General features: G+C 33.3%; 1 protein-coding gene across 1 annotated transcript; it reads right to left on the minus strand.

Annotated features, from left to right (window-relative positions):
* Window positions 1-3,247: 3,247 nt before the first annotated feature.
* Window positions 3,248-7,917, minus strand: LOC100375983 (neuroglobin-like). Its single transcript, XM_002739182.3, has 3 exons — window positions 7,448-7,917; window positions 4,263-4,497; window positions 3,248-3,543 (listed from the first exon to the last, which is right to left on the minus strand). Exons 1-3 carry the CDS (start codon window positions 7,582-7,584, stop codon window positions 3,373-3,375), a joined length of 543 nt encoding a protein of 180 aa, XP_002739228.1. The 5' UTR covers window positions 7,585-7,917; the 3' UTR covers window positions 3,248-3,372.
* Window positions 7,918-24,534: the final 16,617 nt, after the last annotated feature.

Here is a 24,534-nt window from a genome sequence, read left to right on the forward strand (position 1 = left end):
TTATTTAATTGCATTTATACGGAGAGTGTACTGTAATTAAAGTTTAAACAAAAAAGACTTATAAATCACCATTGACCTTACGTACAATACACATTTACCATACTTGCCTCCATCACATTTACCATTAACCTTTAAAATTATAATAGTTATTGTTGAGTTGGCTGAAAGCGCAGTACAAGGACACACACTCAAAATACTCCTTTTACACAATTTTGTACAATATGTCAATGTCACGCAACAATCCCAAGGCCAATGGTGATGAAAATTCTATTGACCTTTATATTGTGATGTGCGCAGATTGGCATAACAGTCATATTATTCGATTCAAATAATCATAGGTTCACTGTTTTATTTTTGTATACATCCTGGCATTTACACGGTCAATTAAGATATGAATATAACTGTAACGTCTTCTAGTTTGCAGAGAAATATAGATTATAGCATCATTTACGAGATAGCACATGTGTTTCACGCATTCAAGTTTGAGTGTAAATAAAGACAAGACAATGGTTTCAAATTTCTTCTTGGCCTTATTTTACTATTAGTAATCATATTTCGTTTCATGAGACTTCGTATGAACCATTGTTGTGGCCGTGTGTTTATTTGTGTTGACTCAGTTTTTAATCATATGCAGTAAGTGTCATATTAGTAATTGTCGCAGTTTCCCCATACAGATTAATTATAAACAAAGTTACGGTTCGGTACATTCTTTGGCCCGGTATCAAAGTTTAGAGGTCAGTACCTATAACCTCTACTATATAAAGGATTTAATTGGGGTGGCTGTACAGATGTAAGCATTTGACGAATATATTTCTCGTCACGTGATATGCAGGACAATACATCGAACAAAGTATTGTGTTTGAGCGAATGTACCCGTCCACTGACAGCAATTGGGCGACGCAATGTGTGCATTTATTGATATTTCCTTGATACAATCATTAAGCGTTCCTCGTTCTCCATGTTCGTAAATGTCACGATGCCGAAAGAGTTTTACTATACAGATAGACGTTTGCTATACAATTGCTTGGCACACAAATACATAATTTGGGACCTAGCAGAAACACAAACAAATAATTAGATTGAATATTTGTATGTACATACATAATAAACTAAACAACTAATCTCATTGACAATGTGTACAACAACAAGAATGACAGTTTTAACCCTCGAAAAAGTATTGTATTAATCTTCAAATGATCCCAAATGCTTTAATTATATAAAACTGCGCACAAATTTAAAAAACGTCAGGAAAAGTTAAGATATTCAAAAAGGCTGTCAGCATAAATTTCCACGGTAAGAACGTCTGATTTCCATCGATCAACGGGTTAGCACAAAAACAGCTAGACCAATCATAATAATCAATTAATAAATTTTAAATTAATTATTTATAGTTGGAAGGCATTCATCCATCATAAGTGATTAGATAGTACCTGTAACATATTGTATAAATATCATACATATGTTTTTCATTTATTTTACAAAAGAAGGAAGAAATTGAGTCTTGAATTGATTTGTTCAATCAATCAACTACAGAATGACCCTATCTGGCAATTGTGAAGATTACTTAAACAAATTCAAAGCAACTGTATCATAATCGCTTTAAGAATTAACTTTTTAGTTATTTAGCAACAAATCGTCGTTGGGAAAATTGTTTCCATGGCAACGAGATCCCGACCTCTTACCAATTTGAACCCCTTCAGAAAATATCACGAGAATACATATTTAAGATTTTTTGAGATAATAAATAATGTGATTATTCTGGAAATTACAGTTTCCATAGCAACCAGATCAACATCTCTTGCAAAATAGAAACGACAGATACTTGGTTTCAATGTTGAACCCCTTCTGAAAAGTGATGGGACAATTCGTCCGTATTGCTTAACCTCAATTATTATTCATCGCAATCATTCAAGTTATACACAACTCTTTGTGATCCGAACAATAGTTTTGAGGGGGGGGGTATTTTTGAGAGAAACTCGGCAAGATAGGAGAAACTTTATGCCATTCTGTCTGAAATTTTACACTTATTCGGGACGGTCGTGATACCATTCAGTGCGTAGTCTACAAATGATAATTATCACGAACTACTACGGAATAAAAAGACGAGACAAAATGATTCCTTCATATTTAATCACCAATTTTATAAAACATTTGATAAGTTCAGATTATCACAGATGTTATCATCGGTATTAACTGCAGTGTCGTCTGAACAAAGTGCACCGTTCAATGTACCACTTTTCTAACTTCGTTATCACTTTTAGGTAAAAATATATTAACACAATGAATGCACATCATTTCTTTTGCTGATAATAACCTTTATTATAATTTGAGCATTACAAATGTTTTTGCTATATTTCATTATAAATCTGTTCAGTATAAGGTCCATCTTTTTTGTTCATTGTGATAAGGGTCTATTATCAGTTCATCCTCTTAATACCCCAGTATCTGTCCGAGAAACACTTTATACTATAATAACTGTATTCGATAACATTGCTGAATGGTAAATTTGCATCGTATTCAAATCTAATGACCGGGAAGAATTTATATTTGGAATGAATACTAATCGTCCAATATCAGAAGGAGATAAAAGGTTATGCAAAGTCAAATACTAATATTGGCCTGTGTATAATACATTGTGGTAGTTTGTATTGACAACTAACTGTAATTATGATTGATGCTTAAATTTACCACCTAGTATTCATCTTAGTACAAGAAACAAGAAATATGGACGTTATTTCATGACATGACCTTTCATTACAAAAAATAAATGTTCATTTGGTCGTATGAGTGAAACATCCGAAGTTTTTTCTAACTTCTGCCGTATTGCGATTTGCCCACGTTTGACGTATTTGATAGATAGTAGTGGATTCTGGACATTGGACACCTGTACATATTTTGTGTACTGTTTTACATAATAATATTGAACACGTGTCAATATGATGATATGATGTTACCTGAAGAATACTTTGTGACAAAAAATGATAGTAACAAGTATTTTAGTAGATAGAATGTTGATACTAATAGTGTATAAAACCGCATAGGGTTAATTCCTTTAAATATTTTAAGAAGTCCGTTGTCTCTGGATTGAGCGGCTGTCATACTACACGATTTGTACCTACATTTCGTTGGTAGATGTACGTGTATGTATTCACAAATTGATTCCAAGAGTGGCTGTGTCCACAGACAACACAGTAATTGGTTCAACTCAGCTGCTATAATCATTGAAGGATATATACTGTGTGGTTGGTTGGACAAAATATTATTGTGAATATACTGTACTGACTGTTTTTATCTCTTTCTCATTCCCTCCAATTGCAGCTATCAGTTTATCGCAGTGATGCCTGCCTTTGTTGTCTCAGTTAGTACGTACAATTAAGGCTTGCCATTTAGCTTCAATGACTTATCTATGAGTTCTGCAGCCAATCCCTGCTTCATTGTAAATGCTATGTATTTAAATAATTGTATCCAAGCATCTTCGACCTTTTTATCCCAAGATCCTGTTAACGTTGGTTGTATTGATGCTATAAATTGCTGCCCGAAGACCTTTGAATATAAGAAAACAAATATGGATCTTTACTACCGATTATTTTTTTTTTCAATTAGAGAATTGATCTTTAGCTATTTGATTATATTGAACATTTTAAGACTAGCTATTTGTACTATAGTCTAATTATTCTTTTTTGTTGACATACACACAGATAAAGTAGTGATATTTATTAGAAGAGGCCCACGCAATTTTTTTGTTGATACTGGGGTAGTCTGTCATGGAAATGTGGAGACAATGGTGATTAACAAATTAACTTGTGTCATTAGTTATATGAATTTTAATGTTGCTGATGCCAGTGATGTAACAAGAAGTGATTCTTTTGTGTTTTGCCAAGCAGACCGTCTCACATACTCAAGGAAATAAAATCCAAGAAGCAAATATGCAATAATGCACTGCTAATTAACTTAGGTAATCGGCAGAATTGGTCCAAAGAGGAGTCGAATAAATGATAACGAACCAAACGTTAACACATGTTAGTGATTCTGTTCTATTTTTTCTGTCGTCTCTCACATTTCGTATTGAATGTCAACATGACCTTTGTAATGTCGCCCTGCATTATATATAACATGTCGATTCAAGTGCCAATGTGAACTGTTTCCGACATACATTTCATAATTTATGAATATATTTCCATATGCACGCACACACATACATATACTACAAACAAAATAATCAAAACACGATGTAAAACGTGCAAATAAAAAATAATACATACATCAATAAGGTTAATATCAGCGTTGTATGAACAATGGCGCCTCCCAAGATCTATCAACACACATTCAGCTTGTGATCCGTTTTTCTCTGAAATAAGTGTAAGTACATCTCTGACCACGTTCATAAATCTGAGGCCATGTTCCTTTATTAGAGCTGTGTTTTCCTTGTCCTTTGGTGACATAGCTGTATCTGACAAGCCAAACATAACTTTGGCTTCAGGGTGGTGCTCGAACAATCTGAAAATAAATAGATAAATAATAATAATAAAATGCGCATAATTTATACTTGAATACGAAAGTGGTAAACCTTTTCGCCATAGCAAAACAATCGTTTTTGATAAATTAAAATTGTTGATGTATTTTTAATAATATTCTGCTCTTGATGGAAAGTTTGTCATTTGTAGAGAAAATTACAAATGTCACCTTAGATACGACTGTAGTCTATTCAACAAGACTTGTGCTCTAGTGGTTGTTTGATTATCGTTATTGAGCATCTATCCCAGGTGCAGGCGAGGGCTTAAAACACTAATCACTGTACCCACAACGTATAAACAAGGGGGCGCAACAAAGCACACGTAGCATGTAGCATTAATAGTATACACGTAAAATTGAATTTCCTTTTAACGCAACATATGACAAACGCCTTCTTTGTAAATGCATCGGATGCTCTTATAATAATGTAATTCTAAACGCCTATCTGACAGTTTGACATTTTCGTCAGCTTTATCAATAATGTCAATATACTTAGTAAAAAGTATGCCAAATATCGCTTCAAATATATTTTGACGGTCATTTGTAATGACTCTTCGTCGCTCGCTTTTTTAGATGAATTCCAGTTTATGAGGTTTATTCACAAAATATAAGATTTCCTAATTGTCTTTATTTTCACATTGGTAGTGATCATTACTGTGTTATCATTCACTGTCAGTTTTTTTTTCTACAGTAAAGAGTAAAAGATATAAACTGGTGTTTAAAGTCGAAATATACCTCACAGCAATAGAAATAATTGGCCGTACTGCAAATAATTATCCAAAAAACGTCATTTGCGTAGTAGGAATTCCCCCTCGCATGCGTATGATATCAGACATCTATAATTAACAACACTTGTTCCGAGTAAAGTAGATTTACGTTTTTTTTTTACATATAATTGGCTATCATGGGTCAGTTGCACAGGTTTGCATGACGCACGAGTACTTGCAAGAAATCTCGCTGCATTGGGAATAGAATTCCGTAAACGAATGCGATAAAAACCAATAAGCGCATAGTAACAATGTTTTAATTAGACCGATTGTTTAATTGACTTGCTGGATAGTTTTTCAAGATGATACGTTACGAGATGACAGATGTATGGCTATGAACTTATAACGCATGCGCCACTATAAAGAAACGTTGACGTTTTGTTTGCGAAATATTTGTTTTAAAAATAATTGTGTTGATTTAAGACAGTCAAACTAGCGACACATAATAAATAGTACATTTCCCTGTTAATACATTCAATCACGATGACACGACATACATTTTTAAAGATCTTTGCATTGTTTTGAATGGCGTACCTTGCATGTATACTAGTATTGGGAGAGATAACGAATTTTGCTTTCAGCGCGAGTTCGACAAACATGGTTACAAAGCAGTTCTCGGCGGGGAACACGATGAAGAGATAGATCAATCTGCATCAATGTATAGTGCTTTGGTAACAGAGATAAACGGGAGTAATCTAACAACACGACATCAACGCACGGGGGATCGCATGTCTGAATAGTACATACAGAAATTAAACATTATAATTATGAATACTATCTGTAATGTGTGCGGGAACAGGGGGTGGTGGGTTTGTGGTGATATTATAAAATCAAATTACTTGGGCAACAGCAGGCACACATAATCAGTCGTAAGTGCATAGACGATGTTATCAGTTCATTAGATGGGAATCTGCATTGTATATGGTTGTGCCAGCAAAATGCTGGATATGAGATAACGCATATGCAAGCTGTGACTGGAGAGTTACAATGTTGAATTTCAAAAAAGTAACAATTTATAACAGTTACCCATGGGTTGTATAACGATGCTATCTGCAATTTGTAGAAATCTAAGTATTCGATTCAATACATTGTTCATAAATCCTTAGACCATGGGCTACTACTGTGAGTTTTTTTTATTTTAACAAATCAGTCCTTTGGGTGAAAAAATGAATAATAATCATTCGAATATGGATATGTCCCATGATTGTCTCTCAGCAATCTCATTTTCGTAATTGTTGTTTTGCTGTAGTTTTCCCATTTAACATACTACAGATATTCATAATATTTGAGTGAGCAAAATCGTGCGAAGATTTGGTGGAGGGCACGGCGTGTAATCTGAAACTTGCGTGTTTACCCTATCACTTCAAAACGAATAATGCTTGGAAATAATATATGCCTCTTGTTTTGAAAATAAATTTTCGATTTGGGAATCTAAACAATATCTATATTTGTAGAAATCAATATTTGTAGTTACGTGAGGAGTATGCAGACATAGAAATGATAGTTTAGTTATCCAGTGAAGAGAGTCATTTAACTAATTTTATATATGGATATGTAAATGGCGGAGTTGCTGCATTGCTTATTTAAATCGTTTGTGCATATTGTTACAATGTTTAGTAAAAAGTATGTGCCACAATATTTAATACCTGAAAATATGCAAAACATGTCAAATTAGGTAGCAATTATCATAGTGAAATCATCTATGGGTGCGAATTGAGAAAAAAACAAAATGTAATTTTATTTTAACTGATTATTGTAGGCAAAACATGCATACAGCATCCGTAAATCCTTAGTAAATTACCGTGAAGTGCAATTGTTGTCACGATAATCGGCTACTCATAACGTCTTCAAATAAATATACTTTTTTAGTTAACATCATTTTGTTACCATTTATCGAAATGGTCAATGAACTATCAAATTTGTATTTGAAATTTGAAAAACAAAAATATTATGCCATTATTGCCGGGAATATGATTTTGTTATATTCAAGGTTGAAAATGCCCACAACTATCGATATTCTGAGTAATCAATACTTGTTCAATACAAAGATGTGAATGAACTGCATCGTGAAAAACAAAAACAACAGTATAGCAGACTGCTATATTGTACTTATATGAATATTAACACTGCAGCAAGCATGGTAAGCGGTCGTTAACAGTTGCTCTTACCCAGTAAACATTAATAATCCAATCCGTTCTAAATCTCCTCGAATGCTCAGCCAGGTTTGGACAAGTATCTTCTCTTGTTCCTTCGACAGCGATTGACTTGTACTCGACCTGCTTGATTTGGCGACCTCGTTCCCCATTCTCCATCAATTGCTCAGTATGCTGTGACAGTGTGTAGCTCTTCTCCTTAGTAAATATAGCCCAGCTCGACTCCCACGATTTTCAAACATAGATATATATATATATATATATGGTCTACACGCCTGACGTGGTAGATGACGGGCAACCCGCGTAGCTTTGTGAACTTCAACAGGGCTGATTTCTCGTACGTGTGTCTGTCAGCTGGGGAAATGCAATGTGCGTGATGACTAACCGACGCACCGTCAATCCAAGAATGTATGTACGACTGATGCGTTGGAACAATGAACCTACCATATCAATGTGATGTAAACGAACTTAGACCAGCTGTTGAGTTAATGCCGAGACGAGTGCCATCCGACGTGTTGACTGCTATAAGTAGCCTTGCAATGCGGGATTTTATAAATATATTAACCTTGGCAATAACGATCGGCATTCATAATAAATTTATCATCCACATGGTGTCTGTATTATGTGTGTGGGTTATGCATTCATGAACTATGACCCCTATTTATATTTTATATATATTTTTCAATTAGCTTAGCCACAAGGCCACGATTTATGGAAATCTATGTGGGGTTCCTAGATGCAGCCTTAACGTCATGAATATTAGACGAAAAGAAATTTGCTGCTGTTAATGGCCTTGTTCGTCGAGCCGCATGTGGCTATTGTCGTATGGTATAACCACATTTCGAATGTCCATTACGGCAAGAAACCAAATTATCTTCGGTAGGAGTAGTCAAGTCTTGGGGAGTTCACTGCAGGTAACGCACAATAACGGCATAGTCGCACGCATTGTATGGGTATATATATGTAATTATAACAAAAAAAGAACAGACATAGAAATAAATACAAAACTTACCACTCCATACTGACTTTTCTAATTATAGTGCAAGTCGCAACAACAAAATAGGATAAAAGAGATGCTTGGGGTAACTTCATTAATCAGCAGCTACCGGCCATTTGAAGTTCTTGCCATTTTATGTAACTGATTAGTTAGCGCAATTGTTCTCATACAATCAGTACTACAATTCTATCGCTGTACTAACGTTAATGTAATTATTGAAGGGTAGATTGTATTTTGTAAAATGACGAATAGAACTACCTTCAAATGAAATGAACATATTGTGGCGTATAAGTATATTAAGTAGTAATACATAGCGAGATTACAGAATAATTCAATTATAATGCAAATTACTATTTTAATGCTTTTTGAAGTTTTAAATGTCGGAAGGGGAAAGGACTGGAATATATTCATGCTCGGTTTGTAGGACCAGTCATATGTGAGTGAGAAAACCAATTCTGGGTTAGATTGTACGGAACGAGTAAATGCAGCTATAGTTAATTGAGAAGATTGGATTAGTAGACAGTCTGTTCAATCTATCAGCATTCATCGCTTTGCAGAGTCCTATAGTTGTGAGTTATTAGATGACGATGCCATTACTTTACTACTCAGAAATCAATAATGTGTCATATAGTGTTGACACATTTTTTTGGAAGAACAACACGCAAGCATTAACTATTTCCGGGTGATTTACATACGTTTCATTTCCAGCTTACTGTTTGATATGATAAATTGTATCTGTGTTGTTTTAGTTACAATTACATTATTTTCAATGAATAAACTTAATTCTACCATTACAGTTGCCCTTTGTGGTGGTATCACCAATCGTAGAATCGTAGTCATGCGATCCATGTGAAAAAAAAAACAAAACAAGAAAGCTGAATATTCATTTTGAAGAAGCGTTTGATATATAAGAAAATGAATATTAAAGGATATTTGTAACATTGCCCACTTGTATTCACGAATTTTAAAAACGTGTTAGTCAAGCATTCACATTACGAGTATCCTTGGTTAATGTATTATAATGGCAGAGCGTCCATGGTCACGTCTTGTGTCATAATAATGGCTGCTGGAAGTGATAAATATAGTATATACGATAGAGACGGGTAGTAGTTGTAGTGTTTGGTAATTATTGAATATAACCACTAGGACGTTTGGGGCATTGACGTTTCATCAATATAGTGCGTGAATATGCAGTGGTATGTGTGACACAGTTTATTTTTTAAACAATTAATCATTACGTGTTCCCGGACCATTAATGTGGGAAATGTTTGGAAGCCCACCATCAACTGTGGCACAATTATACAATTCCTTCTGTTCCACTGGCACGTTTAGTTTCGAAGATGTAGGAAGTAGTTTAGTAAACAGGAAATAAATGTAACAGGTAAATAATATTTCTATATTTACAATGTTATAGTGTGTGTGTATTCCTGTTCACATACCCATCTTGTAATTTCTCCAATGAAACTGATCATAGTTTTAAACAGCACACAAATCAAATGTTATAAGAAATATGTTTCTTGAAGAATAGTAATGACCGTAAATCGGAATACACCTTGTTTCAGATATCAACCAAAGCGCGTTTTAGTTATATTTACGGTCTCCGCCATATTTGATTCTCCTAAAATTAACGCATGCGTACTTCTTTCCCTCGCCCTCTAGATGATATTTTGCGAATTTGATGATGTGTTATTGTAATTACTCTTCTTTTATAGGACGTTTGTTCAATGATCTACGGTTGGATATGTTATTTCCAATTTCTTCGAAAACTGGTCAATATCAAAGTGACCATGGAACCGAACAATTACCGATGACTACAAAAATGAATATATTTCTACTCCAAGAAGGTTGAATTGTCAATGAATTATGTTCAAAAAACGGCGATTTGGTATGTAATTTGGGCGGGACGTTATTATGCCTCGATACGTAGTGACAATTTACAGTTAATTTTAATGTTCTAAATGCTACAAATAATATATATAGAGTGGGATAATAATTTATATATTTAAATACATAATTACATGAAATGCATAATTTCATAAGTAAAATGTTATTGACAGATACACATTGGCGATCCTTCCAAGTCATATTATATTGTATCTACTTCTTTAATTGGACCTCACCAACAGTTCATTACGTATTACGTAATTACGTCTACCATCGATTCAGACGTCATTACTACGCGAACAGCAATACTACTGCTACTACTGGAATAAAGTGTAATTCATGTTAGGTTCAATAATTTGGTTCTATGACATTAAAACACAGAAAATTAAGACAGAACTGATGATGTCACAAGGCAATATTTCGAGAAATAGTAAGATATCTTCTGTGAAAAAGGCGAAATTGTCATTTACTGGAAATAATAATAATATTCTGATTTAATAGACGATTTCTGAGTTTTTTGTAAAAAGGAAAGTTTATTCCATCTTTACCGTAGGCGTCTATACGAACGCACGGGACGCGATATAGAAAAACGTATTTATTAATAAATCTGTATCATTGCACACTAAATGTACATGATAAAATACTTTGTAAAAAAGTCATTCTTAATAATATTATTATTTTCTGATTGTTCGGTTATTTGATTATTTTGACTCGTCGAATTCGTGTCAAATCAATTATTGTTTTCTTTGTCGTTGCATATGAATTGTTGTGTCTCGGACACCAATAAATAGTAAACGATTGTCGTTTTGCTTAATGTAAACGCTGTTATTTTGCTAAATTTCCACCAATCAAATAATTAAAACACAGCGACTCTGGCATCCTCGTAACATACATCATCAAAGAGCAACAACATTTGTAATTAATATTCTGTCTGGAATACAAATGCCCGTTACCACTGTGTGTCTTCCTCAGATAGGAAATCATGACATTCAATGTTTCATTTTTCACGTAAGACATTTAATTTAAATGCAGCGCCCTCACATGGCAGAGTCGAACGTTTGAGGGGACGCCTATAAAGTCAATTGAGAGCGTATTTGTTCATAGGTATTGCCCCACAATGCAATGTGCCTAGGTCGAGTACCGCTCACACTAATCCAAATCTTTCAAAACATATATAAAATAGAGAACATCAGACATATACCAGGATAGACCAGGATAGAGGTCATACTGCCTGATAATCAAACGAGTACAAATAAAACAACTACAAATAAAACAAACTTAATCTTCATCTGCTTAAACGATGGCACGAACACTACATGTCAAAGGGGGCGCCAGACATTGAAACAACTACGATAATTAATGTTTTCGCGAATATCTCCGTAAGGATTAGCGCCCTCTACAATCTGATTAAAATCTGATGTAGTGTACGGGCTTTAATTATTTTGGCTATAAACTTATTTTAATTTAATATTTTATTACTTGTGTTATTAATGCCTTTTTATTTTATTATTATTTTACCTTGATTTTGAGGTTTTTTTAAATTCCGCCCTACATACATCTGACCCGATGCCTATGTAACGAGATTTCAACGAGACCCACTATCGACGATTTTAGTCAACGAATCACATACCTCCTTCTATAGCGCACATGATGACGTCACCGGGCAGAGTCAGGTGGCAAACACACTCAAATAAAATGGCGGATTATACCGACGCTAGCGACCGAAAATAACACGGCTTTTCGGTAAGTTTATCATTGTCAAATGCAATGAAAGTCATTTTTATGTTAATATTGTGGCTCGAATGGTTCGAGTTTAGATCGTTATTTTGCGTAGTTATTCTGGGAGTGACGATTTTGTTTCCACCGGTTCGACCGAACACCGGCGTCTTTTTCCAGTCGCTTGCCCTGGAGACGGTTGATGTTTTGTTGACGATCGGGCCAAAATCGTCTACGGTATTGAAGCCGTAGCTGTAAATATTCATCAAAATGTATCAACATTTTGTACATTATACAATAACTCTTTATTAAAGTAATTGAGCTGATTTGGACTGGAATATTTTTTAGTTGGAACACATCGCAATTGATCAGGAAATATTTTTTTGCTCCAATTTTCTGCGTCGATGCCGTGAGCCGGTGACCGTTATACAATTTAAAATCAGTTTGCATTGTTTACTATAGCTGTTTTCAGTGTTCTAATCATTACGATTTACTTATTTTTTTGCTTCCATTCTAGATAATTATGCTCAGTGTTTGATGTAAATTTGAAGCGATGACTGAATGAACGAACCTTGGCTGGCGAAGATGTATCTGGAAGTGTACACATTTGTTGGAAGTGAAAAAAATATTCAATTTAATGACAAAAATTGTAAAATGCTGTGGAATTTCTTTTGTAAATAAAAATATACTAGCAATTTTCCATTAATGGTTTATTCAAGTGGGCAAAATATAATGTACAGAAAGATTGCCCGTAGAGTATCGCTACTGTCATGAATTTGTTTTCGCGTATCTGTTGACCGACTTAATTAACTGATTATTAGCGAATTGCTGTGTTATGTCTGTCATCGTTTAGGTCTATTTGAAGTTTTGGACGGAACTTGGCTCAGTGGTTTGGAACTAATTACAAGATACCGTCGCTATTCTGACATCCGTAGTTATTAATGTAGTGAACGATTAATCAAAAGATATGACGTATTCAGTACTTAGTGTGATTGGCTTTATGATTGAAGTTTACGCCTTAGAGTCTTTTTACTGCTTTGTAATTGGTTGGAGTTTTGAAAATGAATAAAGAGAGTTTGAGTTGGTCTTGACGAACACAGCACGACAGAGGCAATAGAGAGAGTGCAGTCCTGGAGAGACGAGTCCAGTCCTGGAGAGACTTGGGGACTTTTCCCCAGGGCGCTGTGTCTTATAGAGTGCTCCGAAAGATCGACTAAGACGAGAGTTGAAACGTATTTCGTTGTGTGTGTCTTATTTGACTGTAAAGTATAAGTGACATTCCCGATCCCGTACCTCAAGGGGACGAGATATAGAGACGAGACGAGTTTCCCCCCTGACACGTGTGGAGAACCTCGAGAAAGAGAATTTCCCCCTGATACTACACTGAAAAGTAAGCAACCGACAGCCTGTACAAAAAGGGGGGGCTGTGATTGGCTGTTACTTACGCGAGATTTGAACGGGACTTGCATAGGCGTCGGATCAGATGTAGGTAGGGTGTAATTGAAAAAAAATCTCAAAATCAAAGTAAAATAAAGGCATTAATAACAAAAGTAATAAAATTAAAATAAGTTTATAGCCAAAATAATTAAAGCCCGTACACTACATCAGATTTTAATCAGATTGCGCCCTCTACTTCCCAATTTTCACTTCTTGATTGTATATCACCCGGTCCATGTATCATTCATCCACTAATTTAGCCAGGTTTTGCGATGTATAGTTTGTATATTATAGTTGTATTGTGGCAATTTCTTAACATGCGTTTAATGATCTGCGGTAATGGTTGTGTATTTCCCAATTTCTTATGTAAACCTAACATTCAATCCATGTTCACAAGCTCAAGCTATGCATCAGCAAGTCACTCTTAAGCTTAGTACCGCATTTGACATTGTTATTACGTGACCATATGAATAAATACGAACAGAAATATATGTACATTTGTAACATAACGCCCACTACCAGCATCGGTTAAGTGGTATTTATTTCTTTGTAAAGTGACATACGATTATGCCATTATATCACATATTTGACCACGTGCTGCAAAGTATCGTCTATTTACTGGAGTTGTACTGTGCTCATAAACTACTTTTGTATATTGATCCACGATGACGGTTTGGTATAGTATTTTCATGTTTTTTTTATGTAACCCTAACTTCCAATCAACATGCAAAAAACAAATCATCGGCAAGTGGCTCCGAGTAGCAATTACATTATTATTATTCATAATATGCAAATGTGTATGTTCATTTGTAATCTAACATGTAATACCAGCAACAGTTAAGTAGTGTTTGCATAGAGACAATGTTTGTGAAGTGACGCACGGTCACGCGTACCTCTTAAAATTGTTTGACTATATATGGGGCTATGATTTGATACATGCGAGGTTGTTCAAATAGCATACAGGCAATGTCACTTAGAATTGTTTTTATTTTGGGATATAAGCAGTTTTATTGTATTGATCATGAGTTCATTAAATTATGCGTCCAGAAATGCTTGTAATACAGCGCCCTCTGTCAACAAAACTGTAATATACATTCCTGGCCATTATCGATAATTATAGAGAAAAAGACGATCATATTGATAAATATAAAGACATAACGCTGCAAGCTATTTTCATGTATCTACCTGCCCGTACCCTCGCAGTGAATAAATTGCATTTTGTTTAGGCAAGCGCAATATCAATAATGATAAAACAAATGAAGACAGTTTCAGAGTTTAATGGTGTTTCTAAACGAGTTAGTCAGCTACTTCATGTGAGATAACACGCCATATATCATCGAGGTAGTTTAGCAGCGAAAGGGGAGTTATTGCGTCTCTGACGTCACACTGCATCGAGTTCCACTTCCATGGCGTGTGTGAAATACATCGTTTAGACAAAATTCGAAGGCGCGCTAGACGATGAGCGAGTGTGAACAGTTCAAGTATTTAAGCCACTTAATACTTCCAACCAGTATCGATTGTTCTAAATACTGACTAAATGATTAATAGCTTCGAAGGTATAGAAAAATAGAACCGAAACATGTGAGCATTTACAACACAGCCACTGAGTTCAATTTAAATAAAACTGCGCATGCGCATATGACATGTACTGCAAACGGATGAAATATAAAATTTTGCATTTGACATTGTTCCACACACATTTTGCTCGATAACTAAATTCATTATTTAAATATGTTTGACGTACGATTTATAATAACTATAATATTACAGATAAGTTGTGTTCAAATCACAACTATATATAACATGTTGAATCTATTTCACAGCTAATAACAATTCCACACATTTCAAATTTCAGTTGAGAAACGCTTACATACAATGAATACCATTAACCTTGCGTCCATTTCATCTGATGAGTTGCTTTTGTGTTTTGTATCATAATTGAAACAAATATTCGATTACCAATGTGGTATCATTGACATCAGGAATCATCATAAAGGAAGTAATCATATCGCAAATTGAATGCTGTGAGGTTTTGTGTCTGCTGATAACAGATTATGATATTAAATCACCTATTTTATTCAGAAATAATTATTTGTCTATAAATGTGCTATAACGTTGCGTAACAATGATCTGATAAGTATGCTTTAATGATTTGTGTTGCGAGAGTCAAAATAATATGACTATTCACAAAACTCGGACTAATACCTCAAATGTACAACAAGTGAATGATAATGAACACACGAGCGAACGACAAACTATATTACAATACACGATCTATTCAGTGAGAAACACGTGCTTCAAGGCATTCATTCATCCATATGTCAGGTGTTTCGGAAATAGAGTGTATATCCTGTTCTTTATTCGTCACCAAGCATATGTCACTTTTGAGTCATAATCATAGATCCCCTTTCTCATACACAGCGTGTACATCAGTCTTGTGATATTGAAGTCATTGAGGTTTATGTGGCTTAGTTATTCGTCCAGAAGTGCACGATACAACTCAACATTCGTTTGAATGTTGCATTATACATCCAATTTAATAACTATATGAGTTATGCTACCATGTCACAGAAAATAAACGATTCGCTCGATCATCTACAATATACATTTGACTCGTCTCCAAATTAGAAAATATTCAAACTACATAATCCCGCTACTGTCAGTTACCCGAATCCAAGATGGCAGACAACACACGTCTCTGTATAAATGTCCACTCAGTCTGTTTATGATATATATGCTCTTGGCTGGAAGTGGGGATACTGAACGTAACTCTTTTTGAATAAAGCCAAAAACATAATACAGGTATTTCCTAAACTACAAGAGAGATAATAGTTTCGAACGTTTGCCACCCACGTAATACTTTAACTGTTTAATACTGTCAATTGTCAGTCTGGTGCCACTACCAGGAGTGTTTACAGTGACAGTGATATTACCCTGGTAAATATTATGTTTGTACTAAAGTTACTTAGAAGTGCATAAATGCAGTGAGCGCAAGTGGTTAAGAAAATAAAGTCTGAAGTCTCAATGAGTGTGGGGAAAAACATTGGTCTTGTTGACAGAGTGATTACATTTGAAGCTGACGGAGACTCAAAAAGCCCAATGTTTTGTAATCACTTAAAATTTCTGGTTTAACTTTTGCTGTTGAATAGGGATTAAAAGTCTTGACTTGCAATTCGGACGCGTGTACGTAACACCTTAATCACGCCCGTGGCTGATCACTGCATATTAATGTCGAGTGTCCGGGATTTAAATAGCGTGGTGAACTCTTTAAGCTGTAAACTAAGTTAAAATGTTCATCCTGCCGCATTTGTAAGGATTTCCAAGCTAATTCTTAAACTGGGTGAAGTTGTTGTGAAATCTGCGACAACGGTTCATACGTAAGACATCGATGAGCATATCGAGTCCATCAAGTGAATACGCATGCGCATTAATGTCTCTCAAGAAGAGCCAGCCGTTTTGTGTTTGGCCATGATCTGAATTCATCAAAAGCAGAGTATGCAGAGACACGCACAGCGTGGGACATCAACGAACTTGTACACTAACTGTCAGACCATGACATTCACGGGTTCATTAATTAATTTGATTGTGTTGTTTGGTGGATACATGGGTAGGAGCATTATTTAATTTCCAAATTGAATGGTTTGCAATTCTCCGTGTTTGTTAATTAAGAAAAAGCTTCAAGGGTATATTAGTGTTAAGACTATAGGGGTATATTAGTGTTACGATTATAGGGGTATATTAGTGTTAAGATTATAGGCGTATATTAGTGTTAAGACTATAGGGGTATATTAGTGTTAAGATTATAGGGGTATGTTAGTGTTAAAACTATAGGGGTATATTAGTGTTAAGACTATAGGGGTATATTAGTGTTAAGATTATAGGGGTATATTAGTGTTAAGACTATAGGGGTATATTAGTGTTAAGAATATATGGGTATATTAGTGTTAAGATTATAGGGGTATAGTGGTGTTAAGATGAAAGGGGTATATTAGTGTTAAGATTATAGGGATATATTAGTGTTAAGACTATAGGGGTATATTAGTGTTAAGACTATAGGGGTATATTAGTGTTAAGATTATAGGGGTATATTAGTGTTAAAACTATAGGGGTATATTAGTGTTAAGATTATAGGTGTATATTAGTGTTAAGATTATAGGGGTATATTAGTGTTAAGATTATAGGGGTATATTAGTGTTAAGACTATAGGGGTATATTAGTGTTAATATTATTGGTGTATATTAGTGTTAAGATTATAGGGGTATATTAGTGTTAAGATTATAGGGGTATATTAGTGTTAAGATTATAGGGGTATATTAGTGTTAAGATTATAGGGGTATATTAGTGTTAAGATTATAAGGGTATATTAGTGTTAAGATTATAGGGGTATATTAGTGTTAAGACTATATGGGTATATTAGTGTTAAGATTATAGGGGTATATTAGTGTTAAGACTATATACGGGGTATATTAGTGTTAAGACTATAGGAGTATATTAGTGTTAAGATTTTAGGGGTATATTAGTGTTAAAACTATAGGGGTATATTTGTGTTAAGACTATAGAGGTATATTAGTGTTAAGACTATAAGGGTATATTAGTGTTAAGATTATAGGGGTATATTAGTGTTAAGACTATAGGGGTATATTAGTGTTAAGACTATAGAGGTATATTAGTATTAGTGTTAATATTATAGGGGTATATTAGTGTTAAGACTATAGGGGTATATTAGTGTTAAGACTATAGGAGTATATTAGTGTTAAGATTTTAGGGGTATATTAGTGTTAAAACTATAGGGGTATATTTGTGTTAAGACTATAGAGGTATATTAGTGTTAAGACTATAAGGGTATATTAGTGTTAAGATTATAGGGGTATATTAGTGTTAAGACTATAGGGGTATATTAGTGTTAAGACTATAGAGGTATATTAGTATTAGTGTTAATATTATAGGGGTATATTAGTGTTAAGACTATAGGGGTATATTAGTGTTAAAACTATAGGGGTATATTAGTGTTAAGACTATAGGGGTATATGAGTGTTAAGACTATAGGGGTATATTAGTGTTAAGACTATAGGGGTATATTAGTGTTAAGATTATAGGGGTATATTAGTGTTAAGATTATAGGGCCATATTAGTGTTAGGACTATATACGGGGTATATTAGTGTTAAGACTATAGGGGTATATTAGTGTTAAGATTATAGGGGTATATTAGTGTTAAGATTATATACGGGGTATATTAGTGTTAAGACTATAGGGGTATATTAGTGTTAAGATTTTAGGGGTATATTAGTGTTAAGATTATAGGGGTATATTAGTGTTAAGATTATAGGGGTATATTAGTGTTAAGATTATAGGGGTATATTAGTGTTAAGATTATAGGGGTATATTAGTGTTAAGACTATAGGGGTATATTAGTGTTAAGACTATAGGGGTACTTTGGTGTTAAGATTATAGGTGTATATTAGTGTTAAGATTATAGGGGTATATTAGTGTTAAGATTAAAGGGGTATATTAGTGTTCAGATTATAGGGGTATATTAGTGTTAAGATTATAGGGGTACATTAGTGTTAAGACTATATACGGGGTATATTAGTGTTAAGACTATATACGGGGTATATTAGTGTTAAGACTATAGGGGTATATTAGTGTTAAGATTTTAGGGGTATATTAGTGTTAAAACTATAGGGGTATATTTGTGTTAAGACTATAGGGGTATATTAGTGTTAAGATTATAGGGGTATATTAGTGTTAAGACTATAGGAGTATATTAGTGTTAAGACTATAGAGGTATATTATTGTTAATATTATAGGGGTATATTAGTGTTAAGACTATAGGGGTATATTAGTGTTAAAACTATAGGGGTATATTAGTGTTAAGACTATAGGGGTTTATTAGTGTTAAGACTATAGAGGTATATTAGTGTTAAGACTATAGGGGTATATTAGTGTTAAGATTATAGGGGTATATTAGTGTTAAGATTATAGAGGTATATTAGTGTTAAGACTATATACGGGGCATATTAGTGTTAAGACTATAGGGGTATATTAGTGTTAAGATTTTAGGGGTATATTAGTGTTAAGGTTATAGGGGTATATTAGTGTTAAGATTAAGATTATAGGGGTATATTAGTGTTAAGATTATAGGGGTATATTAGTGTTAAGATTATAGGGGTATATTAGTGTTAAGACTATAGGGGTATATTAGTGTTAAGATTATAGGGGTATATTAGTGTTAAGACTATAGGGGTATATTAGTGTTAAGATTATAGGGGTATATTAGTGTTAAGACTATAGGGGTACTTTAGTGTTAAGATTATAGGGGTATATTAGTGTTAAGATTAAAGGGGTATATTAGTGTTCAGATTATAGGGGTATATTAGTGTTAAGATTATAGGGGTATATTAGTGTTAAGATTATAGGGGTATATTAGTGTTAAGACTATATACGGGGTATATCAGTGTTAAGACTATAGGGGTATATTAGTGTTAAGATTATAGGGGTATATTAGTGTTAAGACTATAGGGGTATATTAGTGTTAAGACTATAGGGGTATATTAGTGTTAAGATTTTAGGGGTATATTAGTGTTAAGATTATAGGGGTATATTAGTGTTAAGACTATAGGGGTATATTAGTGTTAAGATTATAGGGGTATATTAGTGTTAAGACTATAGGGGTACTTTAGTGTTAAGATTATAGAGGTATATTAGTGTTAAGATTATAGGGGTATATTAGTGTTAAGATTATAGGGGTATATTAGTGTTAATATTTTAGGGGTATATTAGTGTTAAAACTATAGGGGTATATTTGTGTTAAGACTATATGGGTATATTAGTGTTAAGATTATAGGGGTATATTAGTGTTAAGACTATATACGGGGTATATTAGTGTTAAGACTATAGGAGTATATTAGTGTTAAGATTTTAGGGGTATATTAGTGTTAAAACTATAGGGGTATATTTGTGTTAAGACTATAGAGGTATATTAGTGTTAAGACTATAAGGGTATATTAGTGTTAAGATTATAGGGGTATATTAGTGTTAAGACTATAGGGGTATATTAGTGTTAAGACTATAGAGGTATATTAGTATTAGTGTTAATATTATAGGGGTATATTAGTGTTAAGACTATAGGGGTATATTAGTGTTAAGACTATAGGAGTATATTAGTGTGAAGATTTTAGGGGTATATTAGTGTTAAAACTATAGGGGTATATTTGTGTTAAGACTATAGAGGTATATTAGTGTTAAGACTATAAGGGTATATTAGTGTTAAGATTATAGGGGTATATTAGTGTTAAGACTATAGGGGTATATTAGTGTTAAGACTATAGAGGTATATTAGTATTAGTGTTAATATTATAGGGGTATATTAGTGTTAAGACTATAGGGGTATATTAGTGTTAAAACTATAGGGGTATATTAGTGTTAAGACTATAGGGGTATATGAGTGTTAAGACTATAGGGGTATATTAGTGTTAAGACTATAGGGGTATATTAGTGTTAAGATTATAGGGGTATATTAGTGTTAAGATTATAGGGGTATATTAGTGTTAGGACTATATACGGGGTATATTAGTGTTAAGATTATAGGGGTATATTAGTGTTAAGATTATAGGGGTATATTAGTGTTAAGATTATATACGGGGTATATTAGTGTTAAGACTATAGGGGTATATTAGTGTTAAGATTTTAGGGGTATATTAGTGTTAAGATTATAGGGGTATATTAGTGTTAAGATTATAGGGGTATATTAGTGTTAAGATTATAGGGGTATATTAGTGTTAAGATTATAGGTGTATATTAGTGTTAAGATTATAGGGGTATATTAGTGTTAAGATTAAAGGGGTATATTAGTGTTCAGATTATAGGGGTATATTAGTGTTAAGATTATAGGGGTACATTAGTGTTAAGACTATATACGGGGTATATTAGTGTTAAGACTATATACGGGGTATATTAGTGTTAAGACTATAGGGGTATATTAGTGTTAAGATTTTAGGGGTATATTAGTGTTAAAACTATAGGGGTATATTTGTGTTAAGACTATAGGGGCATATTAGTGTTAAGATTATAGGGGTATATTAGTGTTAAGACTATAGGAGTATATTAGTGTTAAGACTATAGAGGTATATTATTGTTAATATTATAGGGGTATATTAGTGTTAAGACTATAGGGGTATATTAGTGTTAAAACTATAGGGGTATATTAGTGTTAAGACTATAGGGGTTTATTAGTGTTAAGACTATAGAGGTATATTAGTGTTAAGACTATAGGGGTATATTAGTGTTAAGATTATAGGGGTATATTAGTGTTAAGATTATAGAGGTATATTAGTGTTAAGACTATATACGGGGCATATTAGTGTTAAGACTATAGGGGTATATTAGTGTTAAGATTTTAGGGGTATATTAGTGTTAAGGTTATAGGGGTATATTAGTGTTAAGATTAAGATTATAGGGGTATATTAGTGTTAAGATTATAGGGGTATATTAGTGTTAAGATTATAGGGGTATATTAGTGTTAAGACTATAGGGGTATATTAGTGTTAAGATTATAGGGGTATATTAGTGTTAAGACTATAGGGGTATATTAGTGTTAAGATTATAGGGGTATATTAGTGTTAAGACTATAGGGGTACTTTAGTGTTAAGATTATAGGGGTATATTAGTGTTAAGATTAAAGGGGTATATTAGTGTTCAGATTATAGGGGTATATTAGTGTTAAGATTATAGGGGTATATTAGTGTTAAGATTATAGGGGTATATTAGTGTTAAGACTATATACGGGGTATATCAGTGTTAAGACTATAGGGGTATATTAGTGTTAAGATTATAGGGGTATATTAGTGTTAAGACTATAGGGGTATATTAGTGTTAAGACTATAGGGGTATATTAGTGTTAAGATTTTAGGGGTATATTAGTGTTAAGATTATAGGGGTATATTAGTGTTAAGACTATAGGGGTATATTAGTGTTAAGATTATAGGGGTATATTAGTGTTAAGACTATAGGGGTACTTTAGTGTTAAGATTATAGAGGTATATTAGTGTTAAGATTATAGGGGTATATTAGTGTTAAGATTATAGGGGTATATTAGTGTTAATATTTTAGGGGTATATTAGTGTTAAAACTATAGGGGTATATTTGTGTTAAGACTATAGGGGTATATTAGTGTTAAGACTATAAGGGTATATTAGTGTTAAGATTATAGGGGTATATTAGTGTTAAGACTATAGGGGTATATTAGTGTTAAGACTATAGGGGTATATTAGTGTTAATATTATAGGGGTATATTAGTGTTAAGACTATAGGGGTATATTAGTGTTAAAACTATAGGGGTATATTAGTGTTAAGACTATAGGGGTATATTAGTGTTAAGACTATAGGGGTATATTAGTGTTAAGATTATAGGGGTATATTAGTGTTAAGACTATAGGGGTATATTAGTGTTAAAACTATAGGGGTATATTAGTGTTAAGATTATAGGGGTATATTAGTGTTAAGATTATAGGGGTATATTAGTGTTAAGACTACAGGGGTATATTAGTGTTAAGATTATAGGGGTATATTAGTGTTAAAACTATAGGGGTATATTAGTGTTCAGATTATAGGGGTATATTAGTGTTAAGACTATAGGGGTATATTAGTGTTAAAACTATAGGGGTATATTTGTGTTAAGACTATAGGGGTATATTAGTGTTAAGACTATAAGGGTATATTAGTGTTAAGATTATAGGGGTATATTAGTGTTAAGACTATAGGGGTATATTAGTGTTAAGATTATAGGGGTATATTAGTGTTAAGACTATAGGGGTATATTAGTGTTAAAACTATAGGGGTATATTAGTGTTAAGATTATAGGGGTATATTAGTGTTAAGACTATAAGGGTATATTAGTGTTAAGACTATAGGGGTATATTAGTGTTAAGACTATAGGGGTATATTAGTGTTAAGATTATAGGGGTATATTAGTGTTAAAACTATAGGGGTATATTAGTGTTCAGATTATAGGGGTACATATTAGTGTTAAGACTATAGGGGTATATTAGTGTTAAGACTACAGGGGTATATTAGTGTTAAGATTATAGGGGTATATTAGTGTTAAAACTATAGGGGTATATTAGTGTTCAGATTATAGGGGTATATTAGTGTTAAGACTATAGGGGTATATTAGTGTTAAGACTATAGGGGTATATTAGTGTTAAGACTATAGGGGTATATTAGTGTTAAGATTATAGGGGTATATTAGTGTTAAAACTATAGGGGTATATTAGTGTTCAGATTATAGGGGTATATTAGTGTTAAGACTATAGGGGTATATTAGTGTTAAGACTATAGGGGTATATTAGTGTTAAGATTATAGGGGTATATTAGTGTTAAGACTATAGGGGTATATTAGTGTTAGGACTATAGGGGTATATTAGTGTTAAGATTATAGGGGTATATTAGTGTTAAGACTATAGGGGTATATTAGTCTTAAAACTATAGGGATATATTAGTGTTAAGACTATAGGGGTATATTAGTGTTAAGACTATAGGGGTATATTAGTGTTAAGACTATAGGGGTATATTTGTGTTAAGATTATAGGGGTATATTAGTCTTGAAACTATAGGGGTATATTAGTGTTAAGACTATAGGGGTATATTAGTGTTAAGATTATAGGGGTATATTAGTCTTAAAACTATAGGGATATATTAGTGTTAAGACTATAGGGGTATATTAGTGTTAAGACTATAAGGGTATATTAGTGTTAAGACTATAGGGGTATATTAGTGTTAAGACTAGAGGGGTATATTTGTGTTAAGAATATAGGGGTATATTAGTGTTAAGATTATAGGGGTATATTAGTGTTAAAATTATACACATGGCTTTTACCAATATAACAAATTAGTGAAAGAACTGGTTGGGTTTCCGGGAAAATTTCGAATACTGTAAATCAGAACAATGTCTACCTTTACAATAGTAGTATTTTGTGCCTTCATTGAATGTAAAAAGCCTTTGATTTTGAAGTGCAAGTAGCATCGAAAACTCCCAAGTGTGTCACAAAACTATTGAAATTATTGTTGGCC

Source organism: Saccoglossus kowalevskii, chromosome 2 (assembly GCF_978046115.1).
Source record: "Saccoglossus kowalevskii chromosome 2, keSacKowa6.1, whole genome shotgun sequence".
Classification (NCBI taxonomy): Eukaryota; Metazoa; Hemichordata; class Enteropneusta; family Harrimaniidae; genus Saccoglossus; species Saccoglossus kowalevskii.